The following is a 16,604-nucleotide window of genomic DNA, read 5'->3' as shown; positions in this document are numbered from 1 at the left end:
CTATAATTTATGTTGACTATTCTAAACATACATAGAAAAGGGAAATTAATTTTCCAAAATAGCAACCTACATAACACAGAGACTTGTGGATATATTTGAATTGTATGTCTCTTAGCAACCACTGCCAACCATTTCAAACTGTACATAAGCAGGCTTTAGAAATGAACAGCCATACTGGTAAATACAGTATTTTATGAAAACATACAGCTGAAAGCCAGAAACACAGCTATCCTTAAAAAAACAAAGGCAAAAAGCAAGTAAACAAGCAAAAAAGTTTGAAAAAAGTCCATTAAAGAAACTATCTTTTTTTGTATTTTTTTTTCCATAAAGGCATCCTTACTGCCAAGAAACACTTCATTAAAATTTAAAAAAAAAATTTAAAAATCAGTTTTGAGAAAAAGCTGATTCCAAATACTGTCCCGCTTGGGCTGTCAGTGTCATGAGACACCAAAATACTTAATTTTCTCAAGTCTCAAATTGCTTTCCTGTGTAAGTGGTCTTAGTTGCAAATACTCAGGAGTTACTCCTGACACACAACAAATAACAACAGCAAGTGGAAGGCCACCCCAGGTCCTACAGCTCACCACAAAGTATTACACACATGGAAATATATCTACTTGCTTGTGTGTGTATATATACATCTCTATATATGGCTGAATAGAACTTTTTATAGAAAAATGGGCATTTTAAATTGACACACTGTGCATAGCAATATAAAAACGTGCATCACCAAACCACATGGCAAGAACATAGGAACCCTTAGAACTCCTTTGACCTCTTAATTGTTGTATCATACATTTTCTTATACGTAGGTTTTAAAATCTCATATTCACCTCTTTCAGTAGATATTATTCTTCCATTTAGTAGATTTAATGAAAACTAGCAGGATTTAAAAAAAAAAAAAAATTAAGATCCTTGGTTTAGACCCATTCTCCTGTGCCAAACTGACAGTTTTGAAAGTCTTAAAAGGGTGTGAGTGGGATGTTGCCAGTCATGACCAAGTTCAGCAGCACAGAACAGGAGCATCTGAGAATTATTTTTACTAGATTTTGAAGGAGAGCACATGCATTCATCCTGATGCAATCCTGCTCTATCTAATCAAACTAAAACAGGCCTGCAAAAATCTGTCAGGAATGATTTATCATGCATATTCTTTTATCTCCACCAGGTACTGGATGAACACATTGGTGCACCTCCTTGTTCAAATCACTACTGAGATGAACAAAAAGGAAACCACCAGAAGTTTGATCCAGATGAAAAATTCTCTTGTATTTAGGAGGTGGATAAAATAAAAACATAACTATATCCTATTGCTTTCATAGGGTGAAGAAGGTCTTGTGATACTGAGAAGGAAACTGAAGTCCTTTCTTTGAAACTTTGAATGTTAGGACAGAAATTGCTCTTTTCACTACATTTTTCAGGTATTCTTCATCATACATTAACAGTAAAAGCACAACTTTTATTGCCTGAGCACTAGAGGGGAAAATAAAAGCTCTACAAGTGATAAGGGGCAAGAGAAAGGTCTTCAGAAATGCTGAGTATCTCCTGCCAACTCTAGTTCGTTTTTCATTCAGCTGTCAGCCTGCAAGGAATTTACTTTTCTAACTAAGTAGGAATCTTCCTAAACTCCCCTGATTTCAAAAGCAAGCTATAGACAGCATCAAGCACAAAGTTCTTTCTGACTTTGCAGTTATACAAAAATTCATGAAGGGAAAAGAAAACCCAAGACAGGCTGTTGTCAAATCTGAAGACAAAAAAATGTATCTGTGGAGTGTCCTGGCTTATCCCAGAAAACAACTTCCTTCAACCACCTCCGTATATATAAACAATATTAAGTAAGACACATTAAAACTGGTGTTTAAGTAGTCTCTCTAGATAGAGAGAGCAGCATTTTGAGACTACTTGATAGCAAACTTTTCATTTTTCAATTACTGTTTCAGTTCCCCCTCAAAAGCAGAAAGTCAAATATTTTGACTGAGGTATTAAAACTGGATCCAAACCACCTATTTTATGTATCTATAGCAACAGAGACTGACATATAAACACACACACCTTTTTCCACTACTTCCATAGATTGAAAACTTTCATTGTAGGTGCTGGTTTAGCCTTTTTCTGTTGCAAATAAAGTTATACTTTCAACTTCTGAACAAAACCTTTTTAAAGGAATTTTTTTTTCAAAAGCAACACTAAGCCTTTAAAGAAAACACACCAGCTTACCTGCAATACAAATTTCTGATCTATGTACTTTTTGGCAATGCTGGGCTGAAATTCTTGGCTTTCCAAAAATCGTATGAAAAACTCATATACAAGCTGCAAAAGAAAAAATAAACAAAACATGGGTTTGTAGTTTATGACTTAATTGCTCTTTATATTATTAGTGTTTCCCTAAATTATTTTGTTAGATTAAACGCTTATTTTTCCTCAAGGGAAAATTCCTTATTTTAACAAGGGTTAAAATAATGGAAAAGATTTTTCTCCTTTATCGAATTGCCACCTTTTAGTTAGAATTAATTACATGAGCTTTTTAAGCTGCCTTTGCTTATTTAACTCCAGTCAAAGACATTTCATCACCAAGAACAGGCAATGCCATCTTGTAATGCTTGTTATCATCTTGTAAAGCTTCCTAGAGTAATTGGGAAGCACATTTAAACTGCCCTCTGAACTGCTGAAGTCACATCAAATACAGACATTACAATTCTGAAAGGGTTGGTGAAACAGCTGGAAATATTTAAATTAAATTAGAAACTGCTTAGAGTAGTGTTCTAGTACAACTTGAAACACAGAAGAAGAATACAAACCAGAATTTATTCAGAAGTTCCTAACTTACTGTAAAGATTAGCCTCAGGGCTGGGGAAAATCTGCTTATTTTCATGCAATTCCATCTCTACCTAAACTATTCAGTGGGACAGCAAGACTTTTCATTTAGTGGAGAAAAAGAAGAGTATAAAAACCAGGGAACGAGGAAGTGAAGTGAAACAGAGACTGCTGTGGCCTCATAAGACAGCAACTCTGATCTGCCACTGATAATGAGCTACCAGCCAGCCATTCTCTTTGCAGAACCTTTTCATAAAGAACAGCCATTGAAAACTTTTTCCTTTTTGTCTTTAGTGAGTATGAATATTGATACTGAAAGGAGAAAGGAAGCGTAAAAATTACATTTTAAAATCATTTTAAACTTTTCCATGACAGCAATATGCTGCAAAACTGCTGCTGCTACTTTACGTCAGTGTTCTCAGACTTCTCAAAGGAAGCAACTGGAAATCAAAAAGCAGGAGAGAGGTTTAGAAATAAGTTGTGGGCAAAGTGACAGCTTACATAACGCTAACACTAAATCATCAGGAAATCAATTCCATCGACTTCTCACAAATACTTCAGTGGATTTCTTCTTAACAATGGTAAGTCATCCACTGGATAAGAAATTCCATCATTTCCATGCAAGTAATGACTTTTTGAACTACAGCACCAGTGTCATTCAATGTGCTGTTTCCAGGCAGACACAGCTCCTCAGAGCTGCCTTGAAGTTTTGAAGATTCTTATTTTTTGTGAAATTTAAATATAAATGGGGGAGGAACCTACATTTCAACAGATTCTGAATTAGAGAGCACAAAAGAGTGAAACAAACAGGATTGTGCATGCAGCTGTAAAATAAAATCCTCATTTCAGGCTGAGATCAATTGTGCTCCTTTGCTCACAAGAACTCCCAAACTCCACAAACTGTTACTCAAGCAAACTTCTTGCAAATTTACCAGTGGTGTGAGTCATTATCCTGACTAATACGCACAGGATCTTCATCTATATTTTCTATAAAGAAATTTACTGCATTAGTACCAATGATGCTTTCTCCAGTATTAGTTTATGTTCTTCATTCAAAATCATAGAACAATGGAATGGTCTGGACTGAAGGGACCTTAGAGATCATCTCATTTCACCCCACAGCCATGGGCAGGGACACCTTTCACTAGACCATGTTGCTCATCTAACCAGGACCCCATCCAACCTGGCCTTTAACGCTTCCAGGGATGGGGCAGCCACAGCTTCTCCCAGCAACCTGTGCCAGGGCCTCAGCAGCCCCACAGTCAAGAACTTCTTACTAAAGTGTAATCTCAACCTCTCCTTATCCTATCTCTATCTGACTGTGTAAAAAGTCACTCTCCCTTGATTTTTTATACGCTCCCTTTCACAAGTACTGGAAAGCTGCAACGAGGTTTCCCTGGAGCCTTTTCTTCTCCTGGATGAGCAACCCCTGGTCTCTCAGCCTGTGCTCTCAGCCTGGTCTCTCAGCCTCTCTCACAGGACAGGTGCTCCAGCCTTCTGATCATCTTTGCACCCTCCTCACTGGACACACTCTAACAGGTCCACGATTATCTTGTGCTAGTAACTCCAGATCTGGATGCACTGTTACTCCACATGGGGGTCTCAAAATCCCTTGTTCTAACAACTGAAATACAGAGGAAGGGATGCTACTCAGTGAGCATGCATGCTGCTACAAACACCTGGAAGCAAAACTTGACTCGGGGAGATGAAGGAGAACTTAGATAGGGATGCAGCTCCTCATTCATTTTTCTGATCAGCTGCCAACACCTGTGCACTTTTGTATGAATATTAACCACCCTCAGTAAAGAAAAACTGCCAGCAGTGTCATCCTCACAATGCTCTTGCTGAAGTTGTTGAAAAACACTTGTGCATCAAAGCAGATGAGAAAGCAAAATAATTTTTAAATCAATGAAGGAAAACAGGAATATGAGGGACACCATCAGTATGATTTTGAAAGAAAGCTCTAACATTTTGCAAATATCACGAAGTTCTCTCCCATCTCTGTAGGAACTATATTAGAATCATAAACGGTATTAATAAATGTTAGTGCCTCACAGACTAGTTCTGATTCACAGGTTTAAAAAAAAGCTGAGAAAATTATTAGATACACTAAGCAATGACAAGAATTTCTTCTGAGGTAAATAATCAAAAACCTGTAAATGCGGCCACGATGCCTCCAAGGTGGGCTCATCTTCTTCTGGATCAAATTCATTGCTGTCACTAGGTGGGAGAGTTCTGAAGATATTGCAAGATACCTGAAAAGGGAAAGAAAGGAGGATGAGATCCATTTTTCTACCAGGTAATAGATTTCAGGATTCTGTATTTCTGTACCTGCTCTATCCTCCATCACCTAAACAGTATTTCCTTTTCCTGCTGTCTGACAAGGATCTTCAGCAACAGCACAGGGCTAAGGAACCTGTCGTTTTACAAACCTGGCACCAGACTTGGCTTTTTTTCTTTCCTCTGGTATCTCAGCATTACCCAGTCTGCCACCATGTTCCAGAGGAGCCCACCAACATGTAATTTCCAATCCTGATGGGCATCAATGGGAGCCAGGACTGCTTAAGAGTTGTAGCAAATACCATCAACTCGTGTTTGTAAGTGTTGTCATACAACTCTTGGTTATTTTTGCCTGTACAGAGAAACATTAATGATTAAGGTCTCATCTGTCAGCACTTGCTAGGAGTTGCCAGTGCTACTCACACACTAAATGCCTCGACACCTCATGCCAAGTACAGAACTTGGTACTAAATGAAAGCAAATAATAGTATTTGCTCGACACTTAGCCTACATTTTATTTCATGGTTGACTCGCTCTGCTTAATCTTATTTAGAGGTACTTTGGTGAGACTGCCTGGCTTTGTCAGGTTCATGCTATCAGCAAAGACTGAGCCAGAGAGCTTTCCTGGGTTAATTAGAGTGCTGAATGGAGCATACAGCTTATTATGCAGCAAATCTGATAAACTGCAAACATGCTATAGGGCCCTTTCTGCACTTAGAAGGTGATGATGTGCCTTCCTTGTGCTCTGCTCCTGCGCATTTGACCCATCTCTCTAAGCTGGTTAATCAAACAGCTGGGAAAAGCAGCATGTTATCCCCTAATCTATACATGACCCCTTCATAGTAGTTCAGACTAACTTAAGCCATTTAAAAAACAAAATGATTGTGTTCTTCAGCATCCTTGTTTATTTTTCCAGCTTTTTTGCTCCTGTAAATGTTTTAGTCTGTAAGACATATTTTCAATATGTTGGCAACTTAGCGAGACAGGGCACTGTAAAGCCCAGAGTTTAAATACAATCCAAATACTGATAAAACCAGATTGAAATAGGGTGAAGTTTTAGAATTTGCAAGATAAACAGAACAGATTCAAGCACTGCATAAAGAGAAAGATGAAAGAGCTAAGTGCAAGAAAGCACACGCGATGCACCCGGGTGAGGGATGTTCACTGAACACAAAAGAGTAAGCAAGGCAAACCAGTGAGCACAAAAAAAAAGAGGCCACACTGGTTTGTGCTGGGACTTGTCCCTTCCTGCCACAAGAGGGTGTGTGCCACTGCAGTTCCAGTCCTGCAGGCTTTCCAGAAGCCCCACTCTGTAAAGCTCGGCATTGCTTTCAGCCTGGAAAGACACAGCACTTACTCCAGCCTGTGCTGATGGATACTGAACTCCTCCTCCTGCCCTGTACCCACACCTGCCAAGTGACTGCCAGCATTCATTAGGAGATCTTTTTCTCCTTACTCCAGCCTCCTCCCCAACTCATTCACTTCTCTCAAGAGCCCCTTCACAAAAAGACATTTCTAATCTCATGAGAGGTCAAATAACTATTCCAGGAATACACACGTTACAGTTTCTCTTTCCTCAAGGATTCCTAAGCTCCTCCTTCTATTATCCCTGATACGAAAATGCAGGGAGAGGAAGAGAGTGATCAGAATTAGCAAGACAGAGTTTCTGTGGCAGAATGCAAAAGAGGGTAGACAGCCCAAAGGATTCCAAAGTAAAAACTGGGAAATGTACCTTGAATCCAAACATCTGGGATTCTAAAATAAAACTCAAGCGTTTTTTGTTAATGATTCACAGTCAAAAATCCAAGCTCTCTCAGGATTTGGATCAAAATAAGAAACTAAGAAAACCAAAGGCAGTTTTTGTTTTTCCTTTTCTGCTTTAAACTTCATTTGAAACAAGAAAGAAAATTTTCTGCAAATTTAACTATACATGTATTATTGAAACTTGTACCTACAGATATCAGCTGTTCTGTTTAGAAACAGGAACAAATACTGAATTATGGCACAAGCAAAACCTGCAAGGGAAAGTACATACTTTCAGAATGAAAAGCTAAACAAATTCCTGTAAGAATTAATTTAAGTCAAACCAAGCCTCAAGCAGTTAGTGCCAGGGCCTTAGCAGCATGACAGAAGTACGAGAGGTTCAGCAACAATTAGTGAAGTGCCAGCACTGACACCTGGATCTTGAACTTGGGACAAAATTAGTATGATTTCTGGAGAGTACCAATTAAAAAATGCCAGTCTCAAGGCAACTCAAAAGCAGGTTTTTTGCATAAGAAAATGAACATGCAGGAGTAAATGCAGTGCAAGCTAGAATATGGTCCTAGTATGCAGCTTGCTCTCTTTAATTTTCTGTTTTGCATTAGGAGTAAAGATAAACTCTGTGGAGCCAAAATGCAGATATTTTCCTGAGGAGAACAGACAGAACAGGTTATCTTTAAGTGATTTCCCCAGGTTATCATAACTTTAGGAGATAATGTGTGCCATTACAGTTACATTAATCACCACAACACAGCATGATAGCTCATTTACATGCCATGTCAATTTATAGCATGCTTATCTAAATCAGTAGCCTCTGGGTAGTTAATGTTTATAAGCCTCTAAGGGAGAACTGAAGGCAACAAGTCCTTCCATGCATGAACTGCCCAGCTGTATGCTGGAGACTCTGACAGCCACCACATTAAGACAGGAATACGCTACATCGGATCTGGAAAGACTTTTTCTCAGATAGGCATAAGGTAGCTATTTAGGATTTATCCCTGGGCCCAAGCAGCATGCCAAAATTCCTTCAGCTGGATAGCTGAATCACTTCTCTTCTGACCTCTCTTGGATCATCAAGCAAAAGGACATCCTTGCCAGCCTGCATACACAGTCCCCAATGATTCCTCTCCCAAAGCCAACACAAATGACTATGGATCAATACTGACTTCCGCCTGCCACTGATTAGGAACGCCTCCAAGCCCAGATGATATTTTTGGAAGGCAAACCAGAACTCCAATATTCTAGAAAGTTGTATCAAGACAGATGTCCCCTCTACGTCCTCAAAAACACCTGCACCCTCTTCTCCATGGCTGTACCTTTCAGAAGCACACACCAAACTGGGCGTACAAAAGCCCACCACAGCTCCTCCACCACGCAGAATCTGAACACCCAAGAGCCAGAAATCAACTTAAGAAAGCAGTTAAATCTACCCATTGGCAATGAATCAAAAACATCCAAGATCAAACTGGAAATGCTGAAGCAACAGATTTTTAGACTGGAGCTGCCCAGAAATCTCTGAGTTCTGTGTCACTGTGTCAGTCAGGCACAACTCACAATATCACAGAATGGTTTGGGTTGGAAAGGATCTTAAAGGTCACCTCGTTCCAATGCCCCGGCATGGGCAGGGATGCCAGTCCCTAGACCAGGTTGCTCCAAGCCCTGTCCAGCCTGGCTTTGAACACTTCCAGGGATGGGGCAATCACAACTTCTCTGGGCAACCTGTGCCAGTGCTTCACTTGCCCTCTTAATAACGAATTTCTTCTTAAGGTCTGATCTAACATCTAACTCCAACCAGAAGCAAGACAAAAACTCTCCCAGGCAATTACAAGTCAGCGTCAATTCATTAAAAACAAACAAGACAGGGAAGGCTGCTCTGTACCCCCACAGAGAGTGAGCTGCAATTTCTGAACAGATCTGATGGCTGCTACTTGGCAATGCAGAACTACAAAATTATGAATATACAGCTAAAAGCATCAAGCTTCAAGAAACTTTATCACCATATTTATATCTGAAACAACTTTTAGAAAAGAAGATGGTAAGAGGCTCAAGTCTGAAGTCAAAATTCATTAGGAGAAGTCCTCTCTTTGTCCCTCACTGGAGTGCTATAAAAGTGACAAAACTGTAACAGAAACACTTCACAAATTCAATTGCAGCCGAGCACTTCTCCTCTGTGCTGCTTGAAACAAAGATTTTTATCAGTAATATTCTTCCTGAATGAAACCTGAAATGAAAACAAACACACACACTGCAAAGTTTAATATATTCTCAATGTAAAACCAGGGTAAGTGGATACCCATTTAGCTTACAGGGAACACCTGTTCTTCAATTAAAAATACGTGGAATCATCCAAATAAACCCCATGTACATATGAAATTGAAACCCAGTATCTCTGCTCACAATGTTTAACTGCTGTGCACAATAACAACATAGAGCAGCAATAAAATGTAATTAAGTCATAACATGAAGCCATGCTAACGTGGAAACAACACTGGCCCCTGGAAAAGACACTGAACCTGTCCTTCTGAAACATATCTGCATATGTGGAGTTTTTAAATATTGTTTACAGATTTACATATTCTAGAGCCTGAAGCAACTACTGCAGTTGCTCAGCTATAATCTCTCCATAAAACTCACTAAATTGTTCCCAGAAGTTTGACTAAAGAACATCTTACAAAATGTAGTATCTAATTTTATCTTAAAAGATTACAGACTATTCCACCAGCTCTCTTCTCCTGAAGTTTTACTACTAATTTAACTACAGCACTCCTTCTGATCTCAAGGCTGAATCTGCCTGATTCCCCGCTGGTTCTCGTTAAACCACCAGATCACTTTTACACCCGTCTATCTATTTGCATATGCAGTATGTGTCTATCTATATACAGGTATATTTACATAGACATGACACTTCTCAACCTCTGTGTCGCTAAATGGAAAAACAAAGCTCCTAAACCTGGGCAGTTGTTGGTTTCTCTGTTTCTTTTTAATCCTGTGATTATTTTTGCTTCCTTCCTTTGACCTCCCACCTGTGCACAAGTGCACTGGGGTATACATAAAAAGCCAGACCATCTCCCTCTTTTTTCCTGCATGTTGTCATATTAATTTATCGACATTCACTTCTTTGAACAGTGCACTGTACCAGAAATTCATATTAAGATACTCACGATAGCAATCCACAATGCTAAGGTTCTCTTCTGCACCACTGCTTGCCTGAATACACTCTTTCAGGGCTTAATATTATGTGCCTTCTTTTGCCCAGCAGCATTGCTTTTGACTTGGTTGCATCAAAATGAACTACACTGGATTGTGAACACAGTCAACAATCCAGACCACAGGCTGGGGGGAAAACAATTCTTCTCATTTTCCCCTGACTTTTAAGTCTCCTAAAAATTCAATCAATAACCTGCAAGAATTTAGCTCTGGATCAGGGCTCCTAAACTTGTTAGATTACCAGCACCCACTTCAGTGGTGGTAGCAACTTCCACCCATACAGATGAGGAAGCAACAAACCCGAGATCCTTGGGCAATGCTTCTCTTGGCAGGAACTGCAACAAGAGAGGGTTTGTAGGACAAAACAGCCGGTGCTCAGGTGCAATGTCCGCACCACGTGCGTTTAGAGGGAGGAGTTTCTTTCTAGTCATCTCTTACACTGAAAAAAGCAGTAGCTGTACTCCTGCAGTAGATGTTTTGCCCAAAAGAAACCCAATTTACAAACCCTGAGACTTCTCATAGAACCACAGAATGGTTTGGGTTGGAAGGGACTCTATAGATCATCTAATTCCAACCCACCCTGCCACAGGCGGAAACACTTTCCACTACCCCTGGTCACTCCAAGCCTCATCCAACCCAGCTTTGAATACTCCCAGGGATGGGGCAGCCACAGCTTCTCTGAGCAACCTGTGCTAGTGGCTCACCAACCTCACAGTCAAGAATTCCATCCTAATATGTAATCTGTCCCTGCCCTCTTCCAATTTCAAGCCATTACCCTTTGTCCTCCCCTTTCAGTTTAAAGCAATTACCCCTTGTTCTAATCTTGTTCAGTGTAACAAGAATCAAGGTGGATTATGACACTTAAAATCTGAATTAGAAGTGTTAGCCCAGACCCCAGCCCAGGCAGCAGCCCTGGGTACAACCTTCTCACTGCTGGGAACTGGAGCTCTGCAATTCCACTCTAGGTCACCTAGACCCGAACTATATCTGGGCACCCTACTAGTAACCCCACTCACTGCTATTTCCCTGTAACTAAGTTTTGAGATGATTCAATAGAACAATTATTTATTTAACGTGTGCCCAGGCAATTCTATAATACAGTCTGAAAAATCATAGCAGTAGCTCAAGGATCTTGGACAAATTAAAGCACAGTACCAGCAGAAAGAGCCCTTCACCTCTAGAGCAGGCACCGGATCACATGAAAGCCTACCAATGCATGAACTTGAACTCTAGACAGCATTACAAAACTCATGTGGAGTCTTGGACTCCACACTAAAGAACAAAACATACAATTCAGAACCCAGGAAGACAATCCCTCAGAAGAAGATTGACACTGTGCATGTCTGTAGACAAAATACTTGAAAGGTACTTAAGAGGATGACACAGCCAAAACAGGGAGTGGGGATGTAAAGGTCCTTTCAGAAAATAAATAAAGAAAGAAAGACAGCTGTGGTCTACACAACTGCTTCTTGGAACAAGAAACTGTTTTTCCAGTTTATTTCTTTGCTTTAGACCTAGTCACTGAACTACTATGCAGGTAAGGTCTGACAGATGCAAGGCATATGTAACCAACTGCAGGAATAACAGATACGGGTAAATGTAATTACAGACTGTCCAGAAAAATTATTAGGGACAACTGCTGCAAGAGGAGCTGCCTCCAACTGACTTTTTGAGAGGAGCACAGATCATCAGAGTCTCTTCTTTTAATAAGCATTGTACTTTTAATACAAGCTAGGTGTATAAAGAATGTGAATAACAAAAATATCTGACAAAAGTATTTGGAAATAATGCATAAAAGAAATCAAAGTTAGACTCTTTTCTTGCTTCTATAGAACTGATAACCCTCACATTAAAGAAAGAAGAACAGATTCTAAAATATGATGGGATTTCTACGTATTTTTTTAACAACAGCATGCTTGCTCCATTATGGCTGCACCTACATGACAATTTTCAATCAAAAAACATTTGGGGGGGAGTGTGATCAAAGGACACTGCATTTTCCTTTCAGCATTTCAGATGGCTTCAAAACAATCTGTTCCACTTCCACTGATTCAAGTTAAGTTCAAGATTAATTCCTAATATTTTACAGAATTCCTGAACTTATATAAAATTCACATTAGAAAGGGATACAATTTGTCAATTCTTGTGAGAGTATATGATTTCATTTATTTTCCTTAAACTCAAAATGACATTCAGTACTATATTTTGAAATCTAATACAAGAAGCAACAGAAACATACACACAGGGTTTTTGTTAAATCAAAAGGTAAGACTGAATATAGGTGGACCTGTAGAAAAATCTCTATCCAAGAACATTTTAATACAGAAACTCAAAAGATGTCATACTTAGTCATAAGACACAGCTAAAGCTATAGAAAATATAAAAACCATGATGCCTATGAAGTCTAACAGCTAGAACACTTCCTAAAAATAGGTTCCTCAACATGCTAAAAAAATCATGGCTTAGCAAGATATTCTTTATGTTTAACAGGTCTGTCACAAACAAACTCCTGAACAGACTCTGCCTTCACATCTGCTGAGACAAACCTGCAGTAAAAAAGAATGCAATCTCTCTAGATTTATGTCAGTAGAAAGAAGAGAGAGAGGGGGAAAAAAACCCAAACAAACCCAAACCAGAATCTGACCTTTAAAATGCATTTTTTGTGTTTATTTGGGTATTGATCTAACCAAGTTTCTTTCCCTGTGTTGCTCAACACAGCTTCTATGCCACATGACATCTATGATGTTTCACTTTGGCTATACAGAAATTACAGTCTTATTTTACTTGATTTGCCATTACAGAAAAGATAAAGATGACAATGGGAAGCCAGAGGCATTTCAGCACTTGGAAAAGAGAACAAAGTATCACTATTCCATTCTAAAAGATGTATCTGAAGAGAGTTTCATTAGCCATCTCCTGTGGGCTGGCAAACACACGCTGCTGTTGCGTAAACGTGAGGGCCTGGGTTTACAATTTCTAAAGAAGCAAGCAGGAGAGCTGAGAGGTTGCTCACCAACAAAGATTCACCCAGACTTCTCAGTTTACAGCTTGTCAACTTTTTCATCCATTTTTTTAATGAAATAGATCAGGTTCCTCAATCTATGTCTTAACACCCATAAAACACAAACAGCTCTACCACATACACCCTTTAGGATACCACAGATAATAACAAACATTTATTTCATTCAACTACCACTGCTTAATCTACCAGCAAAATCAGTATCATTATTTTAAGCCTCCACATTTTGCTCAGACAGGAATAAATTTTAGATTAAGCGTCCAATTATTGGCTCATAAAGTCCTATTACTGGCATTTCCTTCTTAGCAGAGTGTGGCTTAATTGGCAAGGCCATTTTTCCTAGGACTTGCCTAATTCTAAAGAATGTCATCTGCCCTTCTGAACAACACATCAAACTGCAGGGGAAGCACGCTGAGCAATACCCTCCTGAATAAATCTGTTCAGCTCATGGCCATTAATGCAAATCCCAATCACTCTTCCCATCAACTGATATTGATGACAGGGATGAACCCTCTGCAACTTGTTTTGGTGGCCATTAGGAAATTCCATTTTATTTTATTTTTTAAATAACAAATAACATGCCAAACACTGTATCAAGCCAGAGAGTGGTTTAAGGAAGCAGATTTGCACACAGGTTGACAAACAGCCAAGTGGTTTCACATTTAGCTATATACAACATCATATCACATGCTCAAGAGAAGAAGATGAAAACATGTGATATTACAAGCATGCATAAAGCTTTTAATGGCATAAATTTTACATGGTCGGCATAAAAAACATCCATAAGTTGTCTGGCTACCACAAATGACTTTTTCAAACCCTTATATTTTAGAAGCAATTAAAAATCTCAGCTCTTCTGAAGAATTCTACTGGCGATCTTTTCCTAGCCCAGTATTTTGGGTCACAAACAGAGATCATTAACATACACATACATTATAAAACCTTAAAACAAAAGAAGTCTCTTCCACAGATGCTACTTTTTTGAACATTTTAGATGATTAAGATGAGAAAACACTTTAGGTATTAATTCTTCTCTATTAGTAACTTTAAAAATACCAGTTTTAGACTGGTGCACCTTTTTTTTTCCTGCTCCTGGAAAAAATTTCCTGCTAAAACTCACAAAAGAACAACTATTTTTCCCTTTACTTCCAAATCACAGTAGCCCAAAGGGAGAAGCAGGAAATATTAATTCCTAGATTCATAAACACCAAACATAACAGGGAAGACATCTTTCAAAGGGACAAAGAACACCCGGGCTCTGTTTTGATCAGTTTTAAGATCCCAGTCTTTCAGTGGAAACACTCCCATGACAATTGTGGCAGGCAGGCAGTGGGGATGCTAATTCGGTCAGGACATAGATACTGCTGTTTTCTTCACTATTATGACAGGTCTGAGACTGTCAACATGACAGCTCCCTTGTGAACACAGTTGGAGACCTTGGTGAAATCCCCAAAAGCACATGAAGGTGGTAGCTGTGCTCATGAAGTCAACTGTACACATTTAAGTCTGTCTCGGTGTATGATTATGGGCACAAAACTGCTTCAAAAAAGAACATGCACTTACCGTGAAGAACAAGTTACAGCAAAAACAGTGCTTCAGCACAAAGTAGCTAATGCCATCTCTTCACCAGGCAGTATGTGCTGAAAACTTATTCTATATAATATTAGAGGAACTACCTTTCCCTCTAGGGCCTTTGTAACTGTTCTCAAAGTGGTGAAGATGTCTTGCTTTTATAGGCAAAGACCAGGAGGAAAAAATAGCATTTTTTCCAGACAGCCTATGTGCAAAAAACAAAACACCTGCAAGCTTCAAAAGCCCCAGCGATGAGGTTTAGCAGAAACACTGCAACAGCATTCGTTGGGATGACTGACACAATCATTCATCCATTTGCTATGGATTCACTCACACAAATTCAATAGCAGAGCACTGCATCCTGCTCCCATGGAATACAACCACCAAAGTGGTTTTCCAGCAGCACATGCACCAAGAATGCTGCTGGTTGTGACAGGCACAGTTAGGAGACTCCAGCTTTCAACTGCTTACACCTTCCCCAAAGCTGAGGTGGCTGCTGCAGGCTAGAGTTCATCCAAAATCTAAGTAATACTATTTTCTCTGGAAATTCTTTAGGAAAAAATCATGTTAACTTCCCTAAATACTTGGGCATCTTTTTATTTATAAAAAAATCCAGGTTTGGACAGTCAGGGGGCACTGGGTAGCCAAACACACAGGACATGAGAGTATTCACAGTCCTCCCCTGCTTCAGTACCTCGGCACTGAAAACAGCCTGGGTTCAACAGCACAAATGGAAAGCAGAAGAAAGTAGAATAAAGAAGGGCATGATGCAATGAAAGGAAAAGGTGAGACAGTTTTCTATGAAAAAGGAGCTAAGCTGAAACTGGAATTTCTTAAGCTCCATTAGTAAACCTCTATGAAATCCACTGGAAACATTCAAGCTGTATCTTTCTTTCCAATAACTCCTCCATATCACAGATACAAACTGTATTTAGAGAAACTATTCAAAACCATGCTTTTTAAACTCTTTAGGCAATACATCATTTCCTTAAGATAAAAACTGTTGTGTGAATCAATACAAGTGACTGTGGGGACAGTAGGACATGATGCCAAAGGGGTTTTGCACGCCTTCCACAGATCAAGATCACCTTGTTTCATAGACTTTGATTTATGATTCAAATTGAACTTCATAAGCAATTACAAATCAAATTCTTCTTGTTTCTTAGGGCCCAAGCAAAGGCAAGACTAACTTGCAGAGTTTTTATTCACGAGATATTGCTGCAGTAAACAACTATAACCGAAGCCAACACAAGAATACAACCTCAGTAACAAAAATGCTAAAAAAATTACCAAATTCTCTGAGGGGTGAGTTTGGAGGCATCTGCTACACACAGAAGAAGCCCCCCATTTTATTGAAGTTATCTGTGCATCAACATCCTTTCCATGCAAAGGGTATGATACACTTTGCTCATCACAAGGGGTACACATTAGATTAAACTAACATTTGCAAACCACTTAGATATTACAGTGCAGCACCAGCAGAAAAATTGAGGAAAAAAAAATAGTCATTCTGTATTCAGCCTGGTATTTGAATGGTGCATGAAATCACATACTGAAGAAGTAACACAGCAAGCAGTTCATTCACAAGACTGGTCCAGTGCAGAGGGGGGATAGAGAGAGGAAGAAGGGGAAGAATCTGATCTCATAATTATAGCATTTCTGACAATGCATACACACAAAGAAGCCGTATTAAGATTTTTTCATACACACTTAATTCTGTTTTTTTTCCTTAACTGCTTGATGGTGCTGTCACAATTTACAGCTATTTTTAAGTATTACAGACAAGCAACACAGCATGTATCTGTGTGTCAGAAAAGAAGTGAGAAACATACACAATGCAATGCAAAAGCTATTCATGTTCTTCTTCCAGCACATAGGCCATAGATTCCACAATCGCACAGTATCATTAGGAAACTGACATCCCCAAATCTGTATTTAATTAATTGCTTTC

The 16,604-nt window shown here is 39.2% G+C and overlaps 1 protein-coding gene across 2 annotated transcripts in view; it reads right to left on the bottom strand.

Annotated features, from left to right (window-relative positions):
• The window catches only part of PPP2R5E (protein phosphatase 2 regulatory subunit B'epsilon), a 71,823-nt gene that overhangs the window by 12,843 nt on the left and 42,376 nt on the right, over positions 1-16,604 (bottom strand). For both annotated transcript variants that reach the window (XM_069018493.1, XM_069018494.1), the window contains exons 4-5: positions 4,968-5,069; positions 2,218-2,310 (exon numbers count right to left, since the gene is read on the bottom strand). In XM_069018493.1, the coding sequence (XP_068874594.1) occupies positions 2,218-2,310; positions 4,968-5,069 (195 nt within the window). The remainder of the gene's footprint in view (positions 1-2,217; positions 2,311-4,967; positions 5,070-16,604) is intronic.

This window comes from Aphelocoma coerulescens, chromosome 5, assembly GCF_041296385.1.
Source record: "Aphelocoma coerulescens isolate FSJ_1873_10779 chromosome 5, UR_Acoe_1.0, whole genome shotgun sequence".
In the NCBI taxonomy this organism is placed as follows: Eukaryota; Metazoa; Chordata; class Aves; order Passeriformes; family Corvidae; genus Aphelocoma; species Aphelocoma coerulescens.
This window is presented reverse-complemented; position numbering and strand designations above follow the sequence as displayed.